This window comes from Ovis canadensis, chromosome 23 (assembly GCF_042477335.2).
Source record: "Ovis canadensis isolate MfBH-ARS-UI-01 breed Bighorn chromosome 23, ARS-UI_OviCan_v2, whole genome shotgun sequence".
In the NCBI taxonomy this organism is placed as follows: Eukaryota; Metazoa; Chordata; class Mammalia; order Artiodactyla; family Bovidae; genus Ovis; species Ovis canadensis.
The window spans coordinates 54,296,290-54,323,775 of record NC_091267.1 but is presented as its reverse complement, the minus strand read 5'-3'; the positions used below and the strand labels follow the sequence as shown (position 1 = coordinate 54,323,775).

Sequence of the window (27,486 nt, the reverse complement as noted above, 5' to 3'; positions counted from 1 at the left end):
GCTACTTTATTTTCCAAATAAAAAACTAAAACTCAAACATACACAGGAAAAGAAAAGTTTCTGTGATAAAGAAGAGCCAAAGCAAAACCACAAATGATACGACTTTAGAAAATAAGGAAAAAAGAACGGAGACCTTTGTTTAGAGGCACATACCGAAGTCATGTTAAAACCTACTTTCCCTAGGTTAAAAACAGTCAAAGGACAAGCTTCACAATGGAGCTGATTATTCATGCTTTGTTACATTGCTCAGGACATTCTGAAATGATGCCATGTTTTTTCCTACCAATCAACATTAATTTCTTCAATTTTCTTGTGTTTTCCCTTTCTCTTCTGAAAAGAGGAAATGTTCTTTTCTAAACTTTTCTACTCGTGGCTCAAATGTCCATTCTACAAAATGGGCTATGTAAGCAAATTAAGGCACAGGGAAACGAAATAGGAAAGTGATAAGGAAAAGTAATGAGAAGCTAGAAGCAACAGACCTCAGGGAAATGGAAGACGTTCACCCAGAAGAAGGACCTGTCCTTAATCATCAAATAAGTATAAACCAAGAAGGAAACTCAGAGATATGCAAGTTTTTCACAATAAATGGATAAAACATCATCTTTGAAGATATGAAATTGTCATGTGAATCCCTCTGCTTCCTAAAATGCAGCTCTGTGTCTGTAGTAAAGTGACAGCCTCATATGTCCTCACTGATTTCTTCAAACTCATCTCTTTTTAGCACAAAATGCAGGGGGCGGGGTACCTGATTAGAACAGCTTTCCTGCCTGAGACAGGGCTTCATTTCACTGCCATATCTAATTTCCTGTGTCCTCCCAGACAGACAGAGCAAGCTGATTGTCTTGCACTTGGTACAAAGCGATTCAGTGGTCTCACACTTGGAGTAAGGACCATAAGCTAAGGAATTAATGGAGTCAGAGAGCCTTCTCTTCTTCCATGAGTACATATCAGGATTCCCCAACTGTGCTCCAAGAAACAATGAGACTCAAGATATGTTCTGCTAAAGCCCAAGTGGATGTCCACGTTTCACCCCAGTATATGCACCTGCCACATGTCACCCATGGGCTCTGAAATGCCTTGTGATACAGGATGCATTCGATTTCCCTTAAATCAGTACTTCTTTCCATTTGGTTGACCAGTGCCTTTGACTCTTCCTTGGAAAGCAGTTTGGAAAACACTCACTCATGCAGACCTCGGACACTGTCTATCACTTTGGTGACAAATGTCCCTATAGTCAAAGTTATGGTTTTTCCAGTAAGTCATGTATGCATGTGAGAGTTGGATCATTAAGAAAATTGAGCACTGAAGAACTGATGCTTTCAAACTGTGGTGCTAGAAAAGACTCTTGAGAGTCCCTTGGACAACAAGGAGACCAAACCAGTCAATCATATAGGAAATCAACCCTGAATATTCATTAGAAGGACTAATGCTGAAGTTGAAGTTCCAATATTCTGGCCACCTGACGCCAAGAGTTGACTTATCAGAAAAGACTATAATGCTGGGAAAGATTGAAGGCAAAAGGTGAAGAAAGTGGCTGAGGATGAGATGGTTAGGTAGCATCACCAATTCAATGTCCATGAATCTGAGCAAACTCTGGGAAGGACAGGAGAGCCTGGCGTGCTATAGTCCACAGTCACAAAGAGTCGGACACAACTTAGTGACGAGACGACAGCAACAGCTTAGCAGCAAGTGCCTGCTGAGCTGCTACCAACTCAGCGTGGCTTTCGTGACCTTCTCGAAAGTGGGCTGAAGGCCAGTCCAGTAAGAAACCAAGGCTGCCATGTGGGAGTCCAGCTGGAAGGTGATGAGAAGAGGTAAGAAACACCAAGTCCTTCCTATTCCCTCAAACCATCATCCACCAGGAAAGATGGCAGATGGGTAAAGGGTAAATCTTGGCTTAGCCTTCCTTGAAATGCTAGCCCCTTGGTAAGCTTGGTGTACAGAGAACAGAGAGCAGGGATCCACCTCTCCTCTCCTGCCAGGCCCTTCAGTACCTCTAAGTGATTTGTTTTTACAGGAGGTCTGGTGGGTTACAGCCCACAGGTCGCAAAAAGAGCTGGACACGACGGAGGAGACTGGTAGGCTACAGTCAGTCTGTGGACTCGACTGAGCAAGCAGACAACAACAACAAGTGGAGCAACCAGAACACCGTCATGTTCCCTGACTTTCCCATCCTTCTTGTCACTGTTCCCTGCCTGGCATGACCCCTTATTTCAGGAGCTGAGGCGGGGTGGTGGTGGTGGATTTCTAGACCACCTGTGTATTTTTTCCTTTTCAAAACAACCATTTCTGTTAAAGATCACTGCCCTCCTGGCCTCAGTCAGGACTCAGAACCACTGTATCCAAAAGCAGGGCAGCGAATGTGGGATTCCCGGAGTGTCTCTGGGTGCCCACGGGGTTAGGAACCCAAAGGAATCCATCAGAGGCCTCCAGAAACTTGTGGGGGTGGGGAAGAAGAGAGAGGAGCAGGGAAGGAACGGAATCCAAGTGAATTATTTTCTAAAACCTTCACAACAAAGCAAAATGGAGGAAAATGCTATTCTTCAAACGGCAGTCAGTGAGTAAGTCAAAGCAAGCAGGGGCTACAGTAAATCAAAGCAAGCAGGGGCTGCAGCCCAGGTGCCCTGGCGAAAGTAGGTAGCCTGTGCATAGATGCCCCCCACAGAGCGGCACCTTCTACGTCACAGAGGTTAGGACAAACACTAATTGAGGAATTAAGTACGTGGTAACCAAATGGCAACCCACTCCAGTATTCTTGCCTGGAAAATTCCACGGATGGAGGAGTCTGGCGGGCTAAAGTCCATGGTGTTGTCAAGAGTCGGACAAGACTGAGAGGCTTCACTCTCACTTTCAAGCTCATGCCCTTGACGGTTTGTGTGTTAATGACGGTTTGTGTGTTAACGAACAGTAATTAACCTGCAAGTGCCTGTGTTGCATGCAAATCATCGTGACGGGTACCTGCAGAATACTATTTTCCCACAAATAGGAAAAGCTCCACGAAATGAGTACTGTGGCAAGAACACTCCACTCTGCCAAGAAACGTTTTGAAATGCTACACGTTCTAATAAAGATCATGTGAGCAGACAGGTTATAAAAACAAAGGGATGCCCAAGAGGACAGACTATATTTATCTGAAATACACAGGCCAGCGGTGTTCAGTTGCACTGAAAACCTTCCCAAACCCAATGACTTACAAGACGAGAACTGACTCTTACGAGATGAGAATTGACTCAGGATCTTGTAGCCAAAGATATGGGAGAAACAGACATTCTTGACAGAAGTAAGGGAGGATCAGAGACAGGACAGATAGGAGGAGCTCAGCACAGTACCCCATTCCTGCCCTCCCCTGCCCAGAGCACCTGCTCCCCAGGGGTAAGCAGAGCACCATGATGGCAGCTCCAGGGCTACCTTGCTATAATGTTCTGGTGGCAAAGCCCTGGGTTCTTCCCTTTCACCCAGTGTTTCAATGAATGATTTGTTCCCAGAAACTGTTTTCATTGCACACTTTCTGCCACAGCACCAAACACATTTAAGGAGTGACTTAGCAGGAGAAAGCGTCAACTATTATCTACTTCTCCTTTTTTCTGTTTTCCACAAATCTGAATCTCCATAAATTACCACCATTTATTGAGAGATGAGAACATCCAAATTGTGCTTTGCCTTCCTCTTCACGCCTCGCCTTGTCTTTACACTTAGTCCTGTAAGTAGGAAGGCTCATAAGTTTAAGTTGCCTAAGCTTAAAACCGATTTCACATCCAAATCCAGTTCTAGCTGATGCAAAGCACATGTTCTTTTACTAGATGATGATGCTACCCATCTTGAAGCAATATTATAATGTGAAATCATAACAGTATAAAATGAAATTCCTTAAATGACTTCATTCACCAATCTTAACTCATGAGATCAAAACTACCTTCAAAAGTGTAAAGAGCCTCTTATAGAAATAAAGTACTATATGAATATAAAGTATTTTAATATGGTAGTATTTTAAGCATATGGTCACTCCACATTAATTTGCTAGATCTTTATCATATCTTGTAGCCTAAATAATGGGAATGTCTGGGGGAAGCAGAGTCTCTGGGCAGTGAGAAAGGGTCTCAAAAAGGTGTCACTTCCTTTATTTATTTTTTAAAAATATTTATTCTGTTTTGTTGGGTCTTTGTTGCAGCATTTGAGATCCTTAGTTGTAGCATTCCAACACTTAACTGTGGCATTGGGATCTAGACACTGGACTGTAGCCAGTGTCAAAACTAAACGCATGCGCTGGGCTCTGGCAGCTGTGGAGGGTCCTGCAAGAGTTGAGTCTTAGAAGTTCTGGGTGGGGAAGGAAGAAGATTAGGGCAGAGATAAGCAGGACGCACCTTCTGATCTTGTCTGGAGGCCAAGTGGACCAAGGAAGGCTCTCGTGCAGGTTCCAGATGGGTGCCCACGGGCCTTCTCTACTGTGAGCGCTCAGTCATCTGCGCAACCCCACGGACTGTAGCCCACCAGTTTCCTCTGTTTATGGGATTTTCCAGGCAATACTGGAATGCATTGCCATTTCCTGCCCTGAGGGGTTGTCCCGACCTAGGGAATGAACCCACGTCTCCTGCTGTCTCCTGCATTGGCAAGTGGGTTCTAACCACGAGTGTTATTGTAGGAAGGTCTCCTTCAAAAGGAGTTTCTCAAAATAGCCTCTTAGCTTCGTCCATCACATAGACCCTTCTGACACCTACCTTAGCCAAACCCACTTCCCTTGCTTCCATTTTAATCCAACAAAAGAAGAAACTTTGTCCTAAAGGCCATACTTTTTAATTATGCCCCTGACAGGTTATCAATACATTTATAAAAAAGAAGGATATGCAGTAAGTAGAGCATTTTTCCTCTGGAGGAAAACTTACCGTTTACTCTTTTTTGTTTTATACATAAAAATAGCACATGGGCATTGTGCAAAGCTTAGGATATGACATCTGAAGGAAAGAAAAACTTAAGTAATTAGCTGGAGCTATACCACTTTTTCATTTATTTATTTCACCATATAGTTTAATTATGTATGTGAAAAGTGAAAGTGTTAGTCACTCAGTGGTGTCTGACCCCTGTGACCCCATGGGCTGTAGCCTGCCAGGCTCCTCTGCCCATGGGAGTTTTCAGGCAAGAATACTGGAGTGGGTTGAAATTCCTTTCTCCAGGGAATCTTCCTGACCCAGGGATCGAACCCGGGTCTCCTGAATTGCAGGCGGATTCTTTGACCATCTAAGCTAACAGGGGAGGCCAATTATATATACATATTTATGTATTAGTACATATGTATTTAATTTAAAATTGAATCCAAAATGATGCTTTATGATTTTATACCAGTTTAATCCACTTAAGAACATAAGCTTATATATATTACTAAATGATCTTTTGTAATGTTATTCTTAATGGTTGCAAAATGACTTTTTGTATTGAGGTGGCATACATTAACTCATCCTCTATTGTTAGAAATATAATACTGTTTCTGATTTTTCATTATTGTAAACACACCACCATGAATATTCTTGTAGCTAATTAGTTGCAACCGGTTTTCATTATTTCCTTAAGATGAACTCCTAATAATAGATTGTTAAAATTAGACTTATCTAATTTTTTAACACTTCTAAAATGTATTGCTCAAGTGCACCCTGAATGGATTTTAGCAATTTACATGTGTCCTGCTGGCTTCCCAGGTGGCTCAGTGGTAAAGAATCCGCCTGCCAAGGCAGAAGATACAGGAGAAGTGGGTTCGATCCATGGTCCGGGAAGATCCCCTGAAGGAGGAAATGGCAACCCACTCCCATATTCATGCCTGGAGAAATCCATGGATAGAAGAGCCTGGTGGGCTACAGTCCATGGGGTCGCCAAGAGTCAGACACAATCGAGCACTGAACACACACACAGAACACAGAAAGTTACACATCCTTACAAACAGTGCTTCCTGCCCTGCTACAGATGACTGTTTCTATTTTCTTAACTTGATATATACAAAACAAGCTTAACTTTTTAGCTTTTTACTCATTTCTCAAGGTAATGTACAAGCAGAGCTTTAATATAGTCCCTATCCAAGAGCACAAACTTTCTTTACCTCCGTCTAAAAATACCAATGCTTCTTATCCATTCTCCAATTAGACTAACAGAAAAATGATTTATATTTTCAGAAGTTAGAGGATGATTTCAAAACAGGAGATGAAAAACAAAGGGCATACCTGATAAAAGTTAGGCCAAAAGGTACTGATGGCCAGTTCTGCCCTGTTCCATGTACGGTTAGGGTCTCCAGATATATTCCAGATAGGGCTCCCCAAAGGCCCATTATTGACCTTCACATAGACATTGAGTGACCCAGGGGCAGAATTACTCTTGCTAGACACAAAGTAGTGAAAGTCAATGCAGTGGGTGTCATTCTCCTTCAGCTGAGGTAGGAGGAGGTGGGCTCTCTGTCCCTCGGGTCTCCCGGACGTGTTCACCAACATGAAGGAGCCTGCAAAAAAAAAAAAAAAAATCAAAGGAGGGTCACAATATGAAAAGCTACTTCCTGGTCATTTCTGAGAAGCCATCATCATGTCCATGGGTCAACACTGCAATTCTACACACTTGACCTTGGCTTTCAAAGTCCTCTCTCTTTCACCTCTTTTTACCCCCAAAGTGTTCTCAAGATGAGTGGATGGCAAAGTCCCTTGATGTCACTGTGATTAGCCTCCTAAGGAACATGCATGGTTTTCTCTGCACTGTTCAATCTGATGGTCACTAGCCACATGTAGTTTTTTTAAGAAATTAATTAAAAATCTGTAATGTTGAGTCCTATTTTAGATTCCATATGTAAGTGCTATGATATGATACTCGTCTTTCTCTCTCTGACATACTTCACTTAGTATGATGATCTCTAGTTGCATTCATGTTCCTGCAAATGGCATTGTTTTGCTCTAGGGCTGAGTTGCATTACATTGTGTGTGTGTGTGTGTCTGTATGCATCACATCTTCTTTATCTGTTCATCTGTCAATGGACATTTATGTCTTGGCTATTGTGAATAGTGCTGCTATAAACATAAGGGTGTATGTATCTTTTTGAATTATAGTTTTGTCCAGATATATGCCCAAAAGTCAAACTGCTGGATAATGGGGGGAAGGAATGGATTCAATGGACATTAGTTTGAGCAAATGCTGGGAGATAGTGAAGGACAGGGAAGCCTGGCATGCTGCAGTTCACGGGGTCGCAAAGAGTCAGACGAAACTTAGAGATTGAACAACAGGGAAGGAATATTTGGGAGCTTGGGGTTGGTACATGCAAACTATTACATACAGAATGGATAACAAGGTACTACTGTATATCATAGGGAATGGTATTAAATATCCTGAGATAAATCATAATAGGAAAAAAATGTAAAAAAGAATGTGTATATATATGTATGTATATTTATCTGATTCTCTTTGCTATACAACAGAAATTAACACAACATTACAACATTGCAAATTGACTGTACTTCAATTTTTAAAAAGATAAATAAAAAAACATGTATAATATCATATATGAAATGAATTGCCAGTCCAGTTTTCATGCATGATACAGGATGCTCGGGGCTGGTGCACTGGGATGACCCAGAAGGATGGTATGGGGAGGGAGGTGGGAGGGGGGTTCAGGATGGGGAACACGTGTACACCTGTGGCAGATTCATGTTGATGTATGGCAAAACCAATACAATATTGTAAAGTAATTGTTTCTGATCTTACATTTAGATCTTTAATCCATTTTGAGTTTATTTTTGTGTGCGGTGTTAGAAAGTGATCTAGTTTCATTCTTTTACAAGTGGTTGACCAGTTTTCCCAGCACCACTTGTTAAAGAGATTGTCTTTACTCCATTGTATATTCTTGCCTCCTTTGTCAAAGATAAGGTGTCCATATGTGTGTGGATTTATCTCTGGGCTTTCTATTTTGTTCCACTGATCTATATGTCTGTCTTTGTGCCAGTACCATACTGTCTTGATGACTGTGGCTTTGTAGTAGAGCCTGAAGTCAGGCAAGTTGATTCCTCCAGTTCCATTCTTCTTTCTCAAGCTTGCTTTGGCTATTCGGGGTTTTTTGTATTTCCATACAAATCTTGAAATTATTTGTTCTAGTTCTGTGAAAAATGTGGCTGGTAGTTTGATAGGGATTGCATTGAATTTGTAAATTGCTTTGGGTAGTATACTCATTTTCACTATATTGATTGGATAAGAAAGCTGTGGTACATATACACAATGGAGTATTACTCAGCCATTAAAAAGAATTCATTTGAATCAGTTCTGATGAGATGGATGAAACTGGAGCCGATTATACAGAGTGAAGTAAGCCAGAAAAAAAAACACCAATACAGTATACTAACACATATATATGGAATTTAGGAAGATGGCAATGACGACCCTGTATGCAAGACAGGGAAAGAGACACAAATGTGTATAACGGACTTTTGGACTCAGAGGGAGAGGGAGAGGGTGGGATGATTTGGGAGAATGACATTCTAACATGTATACTATCATGTGAATTGAATCGCCAGTCTATGTCTGACGCAGGATGCAGCATGCTTGGGGCTGGTGCATGGGGATGACCCAGAAAGATGTTATGGGGAGGGAGGTGGGAGGGGGGTTCATGTTTGGGAATGCATGTAAGAATTAAAGATTTTAAAATTTAAAAAATAAAAAACTAAAATTAAAAAAAAAAGTAAAGTAATTAGCCTCCAATTAAAATAAATAAATATTTATTAAAAAAAAAAAAACATTCAGCACCTGGATTAAAAAAAAAAAAATTCTGTAACATTGTAAGTTTAGGTCCTCAGCCACACGACCCACATTTCAAGCACTCAACAGCCACGTGGGGCCAGGTGCTGCCATATCAGGCTGTGTAGATTTTGAATTTCTCCATCATCTCTAGACAGCACGATTCTATCATGGCACCACCACTGAGTCACCACAGCCGCTCTAAGATTCCCATATGATCTAGAGAAAGGGAACAGGCTGGTCTCGTTTGAGGAACCTTAGAAACTGTATAGACATGATGATGTTCTCTGTCGTCAATAGGAAAGTTAGTTAAGTCGCTCAGTCGTGTCCGACTCTTTGCGACCCCATGGACTGCAGCCCACCAGGATCCTCCGTCCATGGGATTCTCCAGGCAAGAATACTGGAGTGGGGTGCCATATACAGGATGATTTTCTTGCAGTTCCACACCACTGCTCCTCCCCAACTGCTGGCACAACTGGCTCCTTGACCCGAGGTGGGGAGGGTGATGAAGTCTACTGGTCAGTGGTTGTGCCCAGGGATGGTCATTCACAGAAGTCCCTGTAACTCCTTTTATCTTCTCATCCTTGGCACTAACCCACCCGTAAGTGACCAAGAGTTTCCATACCGACGCAAGCTTCCCAGACACCCTGATCTTAGGAAAGGTCACTTGAAAGGTTCAAGAAATGGCAACTATAATAATGATAGGAATTTTATATATCACAATGCATAAGATAAAATCTTCTAAGATAAAAGGGAAAACTGGTCATCACAAGTCTTCTTTAGCAGAGAGGAAAAAATGTATTGAAATTCTCAGAGGGAAGAACAAGTAAATTTGGAGAATCAAAGTGAAAAAAAAATACTACTCAGGGTGGTTGGACGTTTCTACTGTGGAAAACAACTATTACCCTCAGTTGACTGTTCCTTTAAAAATTTCCATCACTGTGAACCATAATTTTCAATTTACATGTATGAATGCTTGTGGGTATATATTGGGTTGGCCAGAAAGTTTTTTTTTTTTTTTAATTTTAGTTTTTTATTTTTTAAATTTTAACGTCTTTAATTCTTACATGCATTCCCAAACATGAACCCCCCTCCCACCTCCCTCCCCATAACATCTTTCTGGGTCATCCCCATGCACCAGCCCCAAGCATGCTGCATCCTGCGTCAGACATAGACTGGTGATTCAATTCACATGATAGTATACATGTTAGAATGTCATTCTCCCAAATCATCCCACCCTCTCCCTCTCCCTCTGAGTCCAAAAGTCCGTTATACACATCTGTGTCTCTTTCCCTGTCTTGCATACAGGGTCGTCATTGCCATCTTCCTAAATTCCATATATATGTGTTAGTATACTGTATTGGTGTTTTTCTTTCTGGCTTACTTCACTCTGTATAATCGGCTCCAGTTTCATCCATCTCATCAGAACTGATTCAAATGAATTCTTTTTAATGGCTGAGTAATACTCCATTGTGTATATGTACCACAGCTTTCTTATCCATTCATCTGCTGATGGACATCTAGGTTGTTTCCATGTCCTGGCTATTATAAACAGTGCTGCGATGAACATTGGGGTACATGTGTCTCTTTCAATTCTGGTTTCCTCGGTGTGTATGCCCAGCAGTGGGATTGCTGGGTCATAAGGTAGTTCTATTTGCAATTTTTTAAGGAATCTCCACACTGTTCTCCATAGTGGCTGTACTAGTTTGCATTCCCACCAACAGTGTAGGAGGGTTCCCTTTTCTCCACACCCTTTCCAGCATTTATTGCTTGCAGATTTTTGGATCGCAGCCATTCTGACTGGTGTGAAGTGGTACCTCATTGTGGTTTTGATTTGCATTTCTCTAATAATGAGTGATGTTGAGCATCTTTTCATGTGTTTGTTAGCCATCCATATGTCTTCTTTGGAGAAATGTCTATTTAGTTCTTTGGCCCATTTTTTGATTGGGTCGTTTATTTTTCTGGAATTGAGCTGTATAAGTTGCTTGTATATTTTTGAGATTAGTTGTTTGTCAGTTGCTTCATTTGCTATTATTTTCTCCCATTCAGAAGGCTGTCTTTTCACCTTGCTTATATTTTCCTTTGTTGTGCAGAAGCTTTTAATTTTAATTAGATCCCATTTGTTTATTTTTGCTTTTATTTCCAGAATTCTGGGAGGTGGATCATAGAGGATCCTGCTGTGATTTATGTCTGAGAGTGTTTTGCCTATGTTCTCCTCTAGGAGTTTTATAGTTTCTGATCTTACATTTAGATCTTTAATCCATTTTGAGTTTATTTTTGTGTGCGGTGTTAGAAAGTGATCTAGTTTCATTCTTTTACAAGTGGTTGACCAGTTTTCCCAGCACCACTTGTTAAAGAGATTGTCTTTACTCCATTGTATATTCTTGCCTCCTTTGTCAAAGATAAGGTGTCCATATGTGTGTGGATTTATCTCTGGGCTTTCTATTTTGTTCCATTGATCTATATGTCTGTCTTTGTGCCAGTACCATACTGTCTTGATGACTGTGGCTTTGTAGTAGAGCCTGAAGTCAGGCAAGTTGATTCCTCCAGTTCCATTCTTCTTTCTCAAGATTGCTTTGGCAATTCGAGGTTTTTTGTATTTCCATACAAATCTTGAAATTATTGTTTCGGCTTTTCCATTACATCTTATAGAAAAACCTGAACAACTTGTTGGCCAACCCAATATATTTTAGTAAATACTCACATATATCTATAAACATACACAATCCTAGAAAAGGTGTGGAATTTTTCTCTCATCTACATGCTGTGGTTTCTTAAACAGCAAAACAGAAAAATGAGACTAGCTTTCTCAGAAAATTATTAGGAGAACTAAAAAAAAAAGTAGATATATCCTTTAAAAATTAATAGGCTATTATTACAGGATCAATATTACAAAATGTTTGCATCTAGTTGTTACCTCTCAAGACCACTTTCTGAGATGAGCTCTTGCTAATGCCATTTAAGAAAAACAGGAACTGCATCACAGAGAGACCAGGAGGCATCTTATCCAGGTTTAAGGATGAGTCAGCGACAAACTCCGAACTTAAAGCCTCTGAGTTTCCATCCCATTACTCATCTCGCCACACTCCAATAACCCCAGGTTTCCTCCTGTGCCATGCGAGCACACATGGAGAAAACAAACCCCTTCACGACAGTGAAGGAAAATTACAAGCGCTATTTGAAAATACAGCAATTTTTCAAGAGATGAATGTTATGTACCTGGAAATATGAAAGCCAAGCCACAAGGGAGGGGTTAGGGAACACATATTTCAGTAATAAGCAAGAACAGCAAACGTGGTTTAAGAAAGAGATGGGGACTGAATGTGTGGAAGAGAATATCACTGAAATGACTGGGGTTAGCTATATTCTACAAAATGGGTGGGGTGGGAATCTCTTCAAGAGACGCAGGGTTGACCAACCCCATCACAAACTTATAGCTGGCTACGGTGTTTACAACAAGACTTAAAAACTGTACTTTATTGCTTTTAGTAAAATAAGAAAATTGATTCCACATTCCGTCATTTGGGGCTGTGGCATCGGCAACATAGCCACAATGTCAAATGTTCCCACTGATGAGGGCAAGGTGTGACACAGACTTGAAGCCAACTCTGAAACACCAAAACCTTTAGTATCATCACATTGTCAAGAATATTATTTCTGGACTTCCCTGGTGGTCCAATGCTAAAGAATCCCCCTGCCAATGCAGGGGATACAGGTTAAATTCCGGGTCCAAGAAGATTCCACATGCTGTGGAGCAATAACTACTCAAGGGCACTCACCCTCCAGCCTATGCTCTACAACAAGAGAAACCCACTCACTGCAGCTAGGGGAAGCCTGCCTGCATCAGCTAAGACCCAGTGCAGCCAAAAGTAAAGAAAAATAAAAATATATAGAAATATGTTAAAAATATATAAAGAAAATGCACAAAACAAAACATACAAAAGAAAAGAATATTATTCCTTGGAGTGTTTCCATCACTTACATGTGGTGACCAGAGGTGGTAAACGTGTTGATGTGCATACAAGGGCAAGGTCTCCTGCATCTGGGGAGGTTGAATCTGGATGCGTAGATGAAAGGTCTCTTTACACAGGTTGGGATAAACTGGGTAACTTCCTACTGTAGTTCAAGAATCACTGGAGTTCCCTAAGATACTATTTTTCCCACTATACAGCCTGTCCTTCAATACTGACTCCATTGAGCTTCACCCCAGCACAAAATGCTCTGTCAGCTTCTTAAGCGGTCTAAAGTATACAGACATTTTAATCTTGAGGTCAAGGTGAAATTCAGGTGTTATGAACTGCAAATACTGAAATGATCCTGACTTGCATGTGCGTGTTGAGTCACTACAGTCGTGTCCTACTCTTTGTGACGCCATGGACTGCAGACCTCCAGGCCGCCCTGTACTCGGAATTCTCCAGGCAAGAATACTGGAGTGGGTTGCCATTCCCTTCTCCAGGGGATCTTCCTGACCCAGGGATCGAACCTGGGTCTCCTGCATTGCAGGCAGATTCTTTACCTTCTAAGCCACCAGGAAAGTCCTCCTGACTTGTATACTTTCTCCTTTTTTCCCTTTTTGAACCAGAATGTCACGTTACATGGCACATTGATGCAATGCAAATTAGCTAATAGGATTAGCAAACAGGGGTGTGACATCCATAGAACAGCAGAGTCCCTTCAGCTCAAGAGCAGTTTTTGCAGAACATTAAGGTTTTAGAGTGATCAAGGGCAATTTTTCTCTTCAGTAAAGGGCAACGTGATACCCATTCGACAAAGCTAAAACTCCTGCAGAAATACCTTCGCTTAGGGTCAAAAGCAACATGAAGTTCAGTGGCTCTTTGGAGCTATTCCTCTTTCTATTCTGTTAAGTTGCCTGGGAAACTGTGAGCCTAGATGAAGAAGCCGTAAAGGTTCTGCTCCCCTCCTGAGTTCAGACGAGCCCGAGATCCTATGTTTCAGTTGGCATAAAGTGGTCTCCAGCTGAAAGGAGTGACTCCTGGGCCCCCTCTAGTGAGGGGGAGGATGAGAGAGTCCTCAGCACAGGGCAAAGGTCGGATTCTCGAGTTAAGGAGAGGCGGGTTTGACCCCTGGTTCAGAAAGATCCGCTGGAGAAGGAAATGGCAACCCACTCCAGTATTCTTGCTTGGAGAATCCGGTGGACAGAGAAGCCTGGTGGGCTATAGTCTACAGGGTAACAAAGAATCAGACATGACTTAGCAACTGAACAACAACAACAAACTGTTGCTACTGGTTATACAAAGATGCATAGATTTGAACGGTCAGCGCTGTTTTTCTTACAAGATCTAGCACTTCTGGTGTGCAGTTTTGTGCAGTTAGAGGGTTTCCAAGGACAGGTGTGTGACGTTGGTCTAAGCTCCTGCTCGACCTGGACCGTCTTCCTTCCTAACTTCCTTCTGCCCTCTGGAAGCAGCTGGGTGTGGACTGTCCCCACGGGCACAGGCAAAGGTCCTCCACCTTTAAACAGTTCAGAAACTACCCAAGTAGGTCATCCACACACATTATTCTTTTTATTGAAGTACAGCTGCTATACAGTGTCATATAAATTACAGGTGTACCATAGAGTGATTCACAGTTTTAAATGTTTCACTCCATTTATAGATATTGTAAAATACTAGCTATTTCCCTCATGTAGTACAACATAATCTTTTAGCTTATTTTATATCTAAGAATTTGTACCTCTTAATTCCCTACCCAGTATTGCCTCTTCTTTTCTTTTTAAAAAAATTTTAAACTATTTTTTTATTTTTGCCTTTGTCTATAGGCATAGTGGGATCTTAGTTCCCCAACCAGGGCTTGAACCTATGACTCCTGCATTGGAAACGTGGAGTTTTAACCACTGGACCACCAGGGAAGTCCTGCCCTTAACCTTTTTCTCTCCTTAATGGTAACACCCGTTTGTTCTCTCCATCTGTTCTCCATTCTCTCCATCTGCTGCTTTTTTATTACACTTACTAGTTGTATTTTTTAGATTCCACATACAAGTGACATCACATGGTATTTCTCTTTCTCTAATAGTAATTTTAAAAGAAAAATTCTATTGAGTACCTGTTCCCTGGGGTGCAGTCTGCTGGGAAGTCCCTATTTTCTTCCTCCAGAGTCACTCAACTGCTACATCTACGTAGCCCTCACAAATAATGATTAACACATGTAAAGGCACTTTGAACAGTGTTTGCCATATAACACAAGGCGAAGAGTTACTGACAATTATCATCACGTTAATTGTGTACTTTAGACCTCCTAATGCCTGGCTTCTCCATATCGTCTTCAAGTCTTCAGCATTTAGCTCGACATATTTCCACCTGCCTGTCCAAAACCCAACTGGTGCTATCATTTTTCATCTCAAATGGTAACGTTTAAGTTCCCTTTCTTCAAAGGAGAGGAACATTATTACTGAAATTTTAGAAAATCTTCAACTCAATCAATCTTCCCCTACATTTAAGCTTCGGGAAGGAAACCTTTACTTCTGCATGCGGTCATGAGGAATTATGATGTGGCTTCAAGTCTGTTGTTGAGTCATTAAGCCATGTCCAACTCTTTGCAACCCCATGGACTGTATCCCACAGGGTTCCTCTGTTGACGGGATTCTTCTGGCAGGAATACTGGAGAGGGTAGCCATTTCTTCCTCCAAGGGATCTTCCCGACCCAGGAATCGAACCCGGGTCTCCTGCATTACAGGCAGATTCTTTACTGCTGAGCCACCAGGGAAGCCCATCCAGTTTAGAAGATGACACTTCAGCCGACACTAGTACTTTCTGCACGAGTGTTACATGGTGAGTGTGCAGAAGAAAGTGTGAACATTTATGTTTAGCATCTTCTAGCAACTCTGGAATCCTGGGGTAAAGTCCCAGTTGTGCCTAAAAGGATGGCATGTCAGAGGAAAAGGTGCCTTTTAATTGTCTGAATGTATCACCTGCCTATTATAGAAGTAAAATCAACTCACAAACTGATGTTAAAGACTTCAAAGCATTCACATTCTAGACTATTAAGTCTGTTTTTAACAATGCCCCTATATGGTTGAATATTTAATTTTCAATGACTACTTCAATGTTTGGATTGTGATAAAATGCATTTTTAAAGAGTCATTGGGTCCCCTTTGTCTGTATGTCCTTACAACAATCTTTTACCCTACAAAAATACCCCAACTGGGCAAATAAATAAAAGAAATCACGATTCAAATTAACATCAAAATTCTGTTTGTGTTCAAATAAAAAAACACCCTTAAGTCACAAGTACAGAAATGGAGAGAGTATAATGTTGCAGGGCAAATGGAAACATCTCTACGGAATGGAGTTAGCTTCAAAAAGGGCTGTCTCACCAGACAGCTCGGCAGGTCTTTAAGAACCATTATTTTGGTTTCTCTGAAAAGGAAAACTCTGTTATGAGAACATGTGATGTTCGTATTCTCAACTCTTTGGGTGAATTAAATTTAGCTTAATCATACCCATTGGCACATGCATTTGATTAGCCTGTCTTCCATCATTGTTGGTGACAGCGGCAATAACGACATATAGTTAGTTACTCCATCTACCCTATCATTAAAATTTGCATTGGTGTTCCAGGCTCTAGATTTTTAAAGGCTGAGGAAACTTGAGGGATTCTTCTGCAAAATTCGAGAATCTTGGTGCACAGGACAAATGTAATAGGAAGAGAGAACCTTTGCTAACAGAGAAGCAGCACCTGATGAACTTGAGAGGTTTCCTGCCATATCAGTAAACAAGGAGGTCACAGTCATCAGTGATTGCAGCCTTCCAATGTGAGCCTAGGGCATCCAGGAAAGAGAACAATACCTGCGACCTAACAGTCATCAGGCTTCAGCCACTCCCTATGGTAAGCCCCAAAGGAGCTCAAGATGTGAAAACACAGGATACTGACTCAGAATGGCTGAGATGCCTATAAAAGGAATGATTTCAGCCAGCCCAGACTCTTGCATCTTCCCATACATAGAAAAGTGCTAAATTCCTTAACTTGGTATATCTAGTTTTCCTTAATTCGTAATACTCTTTTGATGTTCAGACTACCTGCCCTTTGTTACAAACCTTCTATATAACCTGGCTCCTCCCCTCACCTCCTCCTCAGGGAAGTTCTCTGCATGTTGAGATGCTGTCTCTCACGCTTGAAGTCTTAAAAATTCCCACCAAATAAAATACAACTCTCAACTTTTGGGTTGTGACCATTTTTTTTAAAGTTGATATGATGCCCCTTTTCATGAGAGTTTCGTGTTGACTATATGTGCATCTGAATGTGTGTGTGTGTGTGTGCGTGTGCGCGCACACAGCATCACACATGTATGCTGCCCTACAGCATATGTCTGGTCATTATACTCACATTTCCTATTCTACCCGATTTCATCTTGCAACATGAATAAGTCATGGACATAACCCACATGGATTTCAGAGCCCATGACTGCTTTTAAGGCCTTATGGAAATAGCCCTCTGAGACAATCTAAAACTGAGCTCTGCCTGCTCAGTTAAGAAAGCCTTTTCTTGTCAATTTATAATTTTAAATTTGATCTCATCCTTCAAACAACAAAATACTTCATCCCTCCCCCGTCTCCCTCAGCTGGTACTAAAATGGTCCTAAAGAATATGTCTTTTCTGATGGGAAACCTTGTGAAATAGGGAAAGTGAAGCCTGCAGAGAAATAAATGAACTCAGGAGCAAATCTCAAAGAGAACAAAACCTCTGTGGGGAGGTGCCACCAGCACTGTAGAAACACTTATTAGCACCCATTTCAGCCTGATGAAACTGCTCTCGCCGCGGCCACTCTCCTGTCCTGCAGACTAGCTGTCAAGCCTCCTTCCTGGGGCACAGGCTCTTTTGTGCTTCTCTCAAAAATGTCACCCAAGCACACGTATGAAATATGTGTTTTGCAACCACTAGAGAAGAAAACTTTTAACAAAAAAATACTCCCTTCATCCAAATGTCCTCTCTCCCTTTCTATTTTTTCCCTCTCTCTTCTTGCTTTTCTGATGGATTCTCAATAATTACTGAGCAGGAAGAACATCTGTGACTGGCACTGATTTTTGCCACTCTCCTAAAATGCTGGTGAAAATACAGTATGATGGCAGAGGAGCAACACCACCCCATAAGGAGGCTCAGGTACTCTCTCCAACTGCACGATCTCTTCCCTCTTATAGAGTCTAGCATGTGCTCTCAGCAGGAGGGAAACTGGGGACTCACGTGACCTGGCCTCCTTGAAAGTCATGCTGGCCAGTAAAAGGCAGTCTGTGCTCCCCAAGGGAATTTCACATCAACATAAGTGTTATGAAATTAACAATAAGCACTGATCAACTATTTACAATAGTCAGGACAGGGAGGCAACCTAAATGTTCATTTACAGATGAATGGATAAAGAAGTGGTGGACATTATCTATCCATCTATCTATCTACATAATGGCATACTGCGTGCCTACATGTCCATTCACTAAGTCATGTCTGATTCTTTGCGACACCACAGACTGCAGCCCACCAGGCTCCTCTGTCTATGGGATTTCCCAAGCAAGAATATTGTAGTGGGCTGCTATTTCCTCCTCCAGGAGATCTTCCTGACCCAGGGATTGATCCCTGAACCCATGCTCCAGAGACTCCTGCGCTGGCAGGCAGATTCTTTACCACTGAGCCACTTGGGAATCTCCATAATGGAATATTATTCAGGCATAAAAAAGAATGAAGTAATACCATTTGCAGCAACAGAAAAGGACCAAGAGATTATCATACTAAGGGAAGTAAATTAGACAAAGAAAGACAAAAATCATATGGATATCACTTATATGTAGAATCTAAAAAAATGATATAAATGAACTTATTTATAAAACAGACATAGATTCACAGACTAGAAAACAAAATTAAGGTTAATGAAGGGGAAAGAATGGAGAGAGAAAGTAGGATTAACAGATATATACTTCTATATATTAATATAAAATAATCAACCAAGATCTACTATATATATAGCACAGAGAATTATAGTCAATATCTTGTAATAACCTACAATAGGAAAAATCTAAAAACGAATACATGTATATGTATAACTCAACCACTTTGCTGTATACCTGAAACATTATAAATCAACTATACTTCAAAAAAAAAAAAATTAAAAAAAAAGCACAGCTCACATCTAAAATGGGTATAAAACAGTTGCTTCAGGACATTTAAACCAAATGTCTCAAAGATAATGCAATTGTTAATTTAGTGATTCACAGCATAATTGAATAGGTATTTTTATCTTTATTACTCATAAGAATACTGAGGTGACCAAATATTAAGTCACTTTAACTAGGCACTTTTAGCCATAGCAAGAGGCATCTGAGCAAACATTATGTACTAAGTACTTTGAGAACTTCAGAAAACAAAACTTGGACCAATTCTTCCAGTAAGAATCTTACAGCTAAGCTGTCTTTCATATTTTAAATATTTTGTATCGAGCACAGAAACAAAAAAGGTCACAAATTAGCAGATCAGATCCATTAAGTTTACCAAAATATTTACATAACCATAGCATGAAGTAGCTGTAAAATTTGTAGGTTTAGAACCTAGAACTATCAACCAGAAGCTCACTTTCTAAAAAGAGTTTTTCCCTTTTTCCTTTTCATTATGATATAGGTCGAACATGAACAAGAGTGTATTGGAAGCAATCTACATGTTCATCAACAAAAGAAGGACAAAGAAGATGTGGTATATATATACAATGGAATATTACTCTGCCTTAAAAAAGAACAAACTTTAGTCATTTCTAGTGAGGTAGTGAACCTAGAGCCTGTTATTCAATATACAGAGTCATAAAGAGAAAAACAAATTTAGTATTTTAATGCATACATATGGAATCTACAAAAATGGTGTTGATGCAGCTATTTGCAGGGAAGGAATGGAGATGCAGATATAAAATGAGTTTTGAGACACGATTATCATATGAGAGACAAGAAGAGTTTCTGGAAAAGGGAAGAAACTCTGTGGGTTCATTTAGAGAAGTAACATCTCTCCTCTCATAAGAAGTATGACAGTGAGAAGTTACTTACGGCATGTCATCTAGACACACTGCTCTAATGACTTATCTGGAAAATACTAGGTGTGTGATTTCTAATTTATAAGTAAAGAACAAACACAGAGTAAACACAACATTTTAACCATCTGATGACTCTAATGACTGTATCTCAGGAAGTGAGCCACAGGTACTATGATAGGAAAGTGACAGGTAGCTGGTTATGATGTTCTCAAGAGGCTGCTTAATTTCCCGTAAGTCAGGCTTTTTATCAGTTGACAGTTTTAGAAACAACTTCACTTTTGTTCTAAGTCTCAGAATGACACAAGCCATCACAATTTAAGTTACTGCTTATTTTTTCCCTAAATTACTATTAATTTAGAGACGATTTTTTTTCACATGTGTATCCAGTGATAGACTGTCTACCAGCTCAATTATGTCTTGCTTTAAGAAGACATTCCCAACAACAACAAAAAATAAATAGCAAAAAAAGATTTAAAAAAGATATTAGTAAACTTCTACATGAAATGCAAACAAAACTGAAATATTTTTAAAAGTGCATCATCTTTGACATTTTTAGCTTAAGGAGCTATGCTGCCATAAAAAATAGTCCTCCAAAGAACTCCAAGGGTTCTGTTAACATCCCCAACAGGGAGCTCCCCGTATTTCTGAAGAGGAAACAAATGATTTTGCATAAGATGTTTCATTAGCCTGCCTGGGGTCAGAAGACACAGCCAAGGTAGGATTCCTCCAGGATCAGAGTGCAGAAAGGAGGAATGATTAGAACATAACTAGGGGTGGGGGCTTCCCTGGTGGCTCCGTGGTAAAGAATCTCTATGCCGACGCAAGAGACATGAGTTCAATCTCTGGTCCGGGAAGATCCCACATGCTGCAAAGCAACTAAGTCATGGACCACAACCACTGAGCCTGTGCTCCGCAACAAGAGAAACCACCTCAATGAGAAGCCCGCGGGCTGCAAAGAAGAGTAGACCCCACTCACCACAACCAGAGAAAAGCTGGAGCAGCAAGGAAGACCCAGTCCAGCCGAAAAGTAATAAATTAAAACAAACAAACAAACAAAAAACTTAACAAGGTTAATCAGTAGAGGAAATTAACCTGGTCTTTGCATCACACTGGTGATACAATGTCAAATTTACAAGTGATCAAAACAGTCTAGAATTTTAAGGAATCTGTTGGATTAATTAATCTGAAAAAGCATAAAGATACTGATGTCTTTATTTTATATTAATAATTTCATATTGATTAGCAATCAATATGAAAAGGCAGTTCGTATCAGCAGAAATACAATTAGAGAAGAGATGCCTGGGAAAACATTCATCCTCACCACGAAAATTAAAGCACCTATTGGGGATATTTTAAAACATGAGTACATTTCTTAAACACGTAAAAATTTCAAACCCACACATTTGTAAGGTTCTGGCAAAGCTCCTGCCCGCACTCAGGAAGGAAGCACAGTGATGACTTCTGCATTTCTACCATAAAGACCATACCCTTCTGAGCAGGATGAGGAGAATCCTGAGTAGACCCATCTAGAGATAAGAGTGCCCACTTTGAAAGAGGTTCTGAGGGCTGTGTGGACCAGGACAGGTGAAGGATTCTTTCTGGTGCAGGACAGGACACAGGAGCACCTTGACCTCGGTGGGCAGGGCTGGGGCTCTGCGGCCAGACGGCCTGAATCTGGATCCTGACTCGGCCACTTGTTGAAAGTCATGATCAAGTTAGCTCACTCCACTCTGCCTCCGTTTCCTAACCTAGGAAATGGGGATAAAATTGTGCTCATCTCAAAGAGGTTGTTCAGTGAATTGATTCAATGAGGGAATTCACTTAGAAGGCTTCTCAGAGGAGTGCCTGATACAGAGTAGGTACTTAACCAAAGATAGGCCTGGGCCCTGTTTTTATCCAAATGTATTTGGTTTTAGCTTAGGGAGATGGAATAGCTGAATTCCTACTTCAAGGTAATTCCTGGCCCTCCTGTTGTCATGTGTCTCAATGACCATGTGATTATATAGACTATACCCTCATGCTTTCAACTTAGCAAGGTTAGAAATACTCACCAGGTATGGCATTCAGATTCTTTCCAATGTCCAACACTAATTTTCAAACATGTCTAATCATTCTGAATATAACTTGGAAAGAAATCTCTGAGTTGAAATTTTACCAAATCCATGGAATTATACATTTTTATTGAAAATGTACATTTTTTATTGAAAGGGTAAAATTCTATAATAATTAATGGTGATTGCCAAAGCTGTGAGTTGTGTTTACAAATTTTCAGATATATGAGTAAATATGTGTGCTCAGTCAATGTCCGACTGTGATTTTCTTTCTAAGCATTTTCAACCTGTAGGAACTATAGTTTAATTAAAATACTTCAACTCACCACATCTTGATTTAGTTTATTAGGTAGGTGAGCTAGAAATAAATTCAGATATATTATTCTATCACTGAACTGAACTACTTAGCTTTTAGTTGCTCTTTCCTTTAGAATACAGTATAAATTTTTACACTTCTATTAAGACCTAAGGTTTTAAAATCCCTCTCTCATTTTTCATGAAGTTCTGAAGAGGTTTCTTTTTTTCCCCTGTCTCTAGCATATTTTATTTTTCCTTTTAAGTCAATTGGATATAGCTTAAATTCTAACCAATTTAAATTATTCATTGTTATTAAGCTCCTTTCAAAATGTACTCACTTGATGCTGAATTGATCTCCTTACAGGAGAAACAACTGTGTACTTGGGAAAAGCTCAGGGGAAAATCTATAAATTTGCAAAGAAATGGATAACCAAAATTTAAACATCCTTGCAGACTCTTTTCTTTTACAGAGACCCAGATCTTTCTTTCTCTGTGCTTTAACTTTTTCCTTTAATTTTTTAAAATAATAGAATTAATATATTTCATTATAAAAAGTTGAAAATAAAGGATTTCAAAGGAAAATTAATTCCTTCTTACTCAAACAGCCACAAACTTATCTCAATAAAATGTGTATTTCCTTCAAAATCTTTGTTTATACCATACAAACATATATTCACGTACATGATGTATTTTTCAGCCTTTTCCTATGTTTTTTTAAAGATTAATAATGTGACATGTTCCTTGCAGTTTGTTTGGTTCTTAACCAATAATATAACATGGATAACTCTTGAGGCCAATACAGACACATGGACCCAGTCTGCTGCTGCTACCACGTTGATTTCAGTAGAATCCATGTGAACACACTATTTCCCCATGGAATAGAGCCCTACAAATCAGGCTGCCAAAACGTAGATGCATTTCTAAGTTTTCAGTGTTTTGATTTATGGAATAAAAATACTAAACAACTGCTCCAGACATGAAGAGAGTAATTTTTTATTTATTAAGGATAACGGCCAGTGGTTTGCACAGAATGGCCCAATTACTTCAGGGACGAGTGGGTTGGCTAAAGAGACAGTGGGTCTGAGCCCACAGGAAGCTGCCTCTTGGCTGTCTCTGTTTCCAACACAGATACTCACCATGGCTTCCTCTGCATGTTATTACTGCTGTTGCTGTTGGTGGTATTCAGCTTCCCCAGTGGCTCAGTGGTAAAGAATCTGTCTGCAATGTAGGAGATGCAGGTTCAATCCCTGGGTCAGGAAGATCCCATGGAGAAGGGAGTGGCAACCCACTCCAGTATTCTTGCATGGGAAATCCCATGGACAGAGGACCCTGGTGGGCTATAGTCCATGGGATTGCAACAGAGTTTGACATGACTCAGTGACTAAACAACAACTGCTGTTGGTGTTACTGAGTATTTACTGAGTACTTGCAATGTGCCACTCGCTCTGGTAAACACTATTTTTTAAAGGCAGTTTCCTTTTTATTTATTTATTTTTGTCTGTGCTAGGTCTTTGTTGCTATGCTGGCTTTCTCTAGCTGCAACAAGCAGGGGCAACTCTTTAGTTGCAGTACACGGGCTTCTCATTGCAGTGGCTTCTCTTGTTGCGGAGTACAGGCTCTAGGGCGTACAGGTTTCAGGTAGCTGCAGCTCTCAGGCATAGCTGGCCCAAAGCATGTGGGATCTCCCTGGACCAGGAATTGAACCTGTGTTGCCTACATTGGCAGGCAGATTCTTATCCACTGAGCCACTGAGGAAGTCCTGCTAAGAACTTTATACCCATTCTTTTATTTGATCTTCTCAATAACCCATGGGTGGGGGAATATTATATTAATTCATATTCAGAAGGGTTAAAAATCTTCCCCAAGGTCTGATTCTAGGGCTAATGTTTTAACTCAACATATAATCAAGATTTCATAGCACGTCTCTGAGTAAAATAATGAAATATTTGTGGCATATGCTCTTTGGAAAAAATTAAAATTAGGGGAACTAAAATGTACTAGAAGCTATTAGGATCAACTTCAACTTTGAATTAAAACTCTTAAAAGTAAGTCGATTCTAAAATCATATGAGGTATTCTCTTATTGAAAAGCAAAAATTAAAACCTACCATGTTTAAGAGGGCAGTATTGAGACAAAATTAGTTACTTTTTCTTAAGTAAACAAGAGGTAGTGATCAAAATAAAGAGATGAAAATGAAATCTATTTCTTTAAAAGCTACCAGGGTTCACTGGAAAATATGAATTTTAAGTAAGACATTTAATATCATCTAAACAATTAGATCAGCCCCTGCATCTCTTCAGAAGCCCAGAGGATATTGTTTATTCTGGTTGCTTCCTAATGCAATAAAATGATATAATAACACCCATGTGGTTTTACTTAAAAATGTGATTTGAGGTCAAATTATTCAAAGCAGATGTCCAATTTCCTTAGCTTACACAACCCTGGAGACAAACATTATCTGCTAAAAGAGCTAAAAGAGTCTGGAGGTCAGACACAGTCATGATGCATCAGAGGTCCACAAGCATGCTTAGAAAACTCTGTCTTCTTCCCAAAAGGAGTTCCCCGTTCACGTATTCTGTCCAGAGTCACCGTGAAGGGCTTCCCTGGAGGTCCAGGGGTTAAGACACCACACTCCCAAAGCAGGAAGCATGGGTTTGATACCTGGTCAGGGGTAGGAAATCCCGCATGTCGCACAATCAAGTCAATTAATTAAATAAACCTTTAAACAGTTCAACCGAAAATAAATAAAAAAGAGTCACCATAAGAATCATTCCTAACATTCATTATTGTACAAAGAACTCATTTGTGTCTGCTGGTAATAAGAAGGAAGGGGATGTAAGAGTTAAAAGTATTGAGTATCTCAAGTATTTTTATTCAAGACTAATTTTCCCTTCATTTGGCCAATATTATTTTGTGAATCACTTAGACAAGATATTGCTCTTAATCTAGATGGATAAAGAGACCGTGGATAGACTTGCAAAGAAACATGAATATAAGTGAACGAACATATAATTTTTTGAGGCACACAGGGCTCGTGTGAAGAAGAGGCCAATGAGATCAGAACAGCCTAGGCCAACGACACTGGAGAAGTGGGAAAGACAAAATGGACATTGTGAGTTACAATCACATTTACGTCTGAAAGATGCTGAGAGGCTGACTAGCTGATGCTGTCCAGTATAATCCTGAACCCAAATGATATAGGAGAACAGAGACGCTATATCAAGCTATCAATTGAATTTTCCCTGACTAAAAGCAAAATAGGAAATGTTGTACTTCTATATCCCAGCCTTGCATATTATCTGACATACAGGAGGTACAAGATTGTGTTCAGTCACGTCCAACTCTTTGCAACCCCATGGACTGTAGCCCTCCAGGCTCCTCTGTCTGTGGGATTTTCCAGGCAAGAATACTGGAGTAGATTGCCCTTTCCTCCTCGAGGGGATCTTCCCGACCCAGGGATCGAACCCTCATCTCCTAAGTCTCCTGCTTTGCAGGTGGATTCTTTGCCACTGAGCCACTGGGGAGCCCCCAGTGTATGTCAGAGATATACTCAATTATTCGGTGGTAGAGATGCGCTGAAGAAAAGATTGACTAATGTAACTCTGGGATAACTGTCAGGATAAATGAAGAATTCCAGCTGGACCATCACTGGGACATCTTAAAGCAACACAAATGCAAAGAATGATCATCCTTATCTTGGAAGATGGAGGAATACTTGTAATTGGCTTTCACTGTGCAAATGTTAGCAGGATTAACCTGCAGGCAACAGACAAGGATGGAGATGTGATTAGACAACAGCAAGAGTGGCACACCCACGCCCATTTCAGGAATCACAGGATGTCTTTCCAGGACGGCAACTGAGCTCTTCCGGAAGCAGTGGCAGTTCACTTTAACAGGCTTTGTTCTTTCCAGCGTGGGGCTTGGCTTTCACAAAACTTCTTTCAAGAGCTGCATAGCTGCCTTAAGTGGTCTTCCAGGGAGCTGAACTCCCACCTGGCTCACAGACGGGTCAGATACTTTAAAACTAACTATTACTGTGAGGGCTTTGAAAGCTCCTTAACCCCCGTGGGAGTTCACTGCCAGAGAGGCAGTTCTTTTGGAGAGCACTGTAGAGAGCATCTTTAAACCTTTTCATTACGCAGAATTACTTCCACACCCAGAGGAGAAAACCCAGCAAAACGCAAAGAATACTTTTGAAATGTTCAGGGAAAAAAATCTTAAATGGGTTTTATTACATTTTCAAATAAAAATTATTTCAGGGGTTGTAGTTGCCAAGGGAGAAGCGGAGCAGGAGAGGGATGGTTTGGGAGTTTGGGATTAGCAGATGCAAACTATTATATATAGGATGAATAAACAGCAAGGTCTTATTGTATAGAATGAAAAATCATATTCAAATATCCTGTGATAAACCATAATGGAAAAGAAAAAATATAATGAAATGCAGAAAATCATTCAGTAGATTTAACATTTTAAAGTATCCATCAGACTTTACATTTTGTAGATGAGCAGTGAATGAAGAGATGGGGAGTGGGCATCATGTATTTTGAAGTGAGTCATATATCAGCACCATGAACATTTTAGTCCCAGAGAGTAAATACACCAAAATAAGACTCTGAACATCTCACACAGATGTCATCAAATGCCTGCATTTATTCAGATGACCCAGAGCCTGCACTTGCCATTACAGGAAAATTATATTATTTGGTTTCTTAACCTTCAAAAATTCACAAGCAAGGAAGACTGGATGCAGACATGTAGGCAACAATGAGGAAAAAAAAAATGCATCACAAAGGGATACATGCAGGCATGCTCAGTTAAGTCCAGTTCTTTGTGACCGCATAGACTGTAGCCTTGCCAGGCTCCTCTGTCCATGGGATTTCCGAGGCAAGAATACTGGGGTGGTTGCCACTTTCTCCTCCAGGAGATCTTCCCGACCCATGGACCCTCTTAGACCTCCTGTATTGCAGGCAGATTCTTTATCGCTGAGAATACAGGGGAAAAGGGGAATACAGAGACTTCCCTGGTGGTCCAGTGGCTAAGACTCTGCACTCTCAATGCAGATGGGCTGTGTTCAATCTCTGGCTGGTGAACTATCCACACCTGTCAACTAAAAGAGCTCACATGTCGCAGTGAAGATCAAAGGTCCCGTGTGCTGCAAGTAAGACCCAGCACAGCCAAATAAATAAATAAGCAAATTTTTTTTTTAAGGAACACATTAAAGACAGCCAGGACAAGTCTCAGCTCTGTAGCCAATGGCAGTTATGAGCATGGTAACCACTTTGCTGCAGCAGGTCTGTGGAAAACCTGTTTTCTTAATGATGACCTCAGCTTATCACCAACACGCCAGCTTATGTCAGCAAGGCAGAGGAGTGCCTG

The 27,486-nt window shown here is 40.5% G+C and overlaps 1 protein-coding gene across 4 annotated transcripts in view; it reads right to left on the bottom strand.

Annotated features, from left to right (window-relative positions):
• The window catches only part of PTPRM (protein tyrosine phosphatase receptor type M), a 657,213-nt gene that overhangs the window by 404,492 nt on the left and 225,235 nt on the right, over positions 1–27,486 (bottom strand). For all 4 annotated transcript variants that reach the window (XM_069568623.1, XM_069568625.1, XM_069568624.1 and 1 more), the window contains exon 3: positions 6,204–6,475. In XM_069568623.1, coding sequence (XP_069424724.1) covers positions 6,204–6,475 — 272 coding nt within the window. The remainder of the gene's footprint in view (positions 1–6,203; positions 6,476–27,486) is intronic.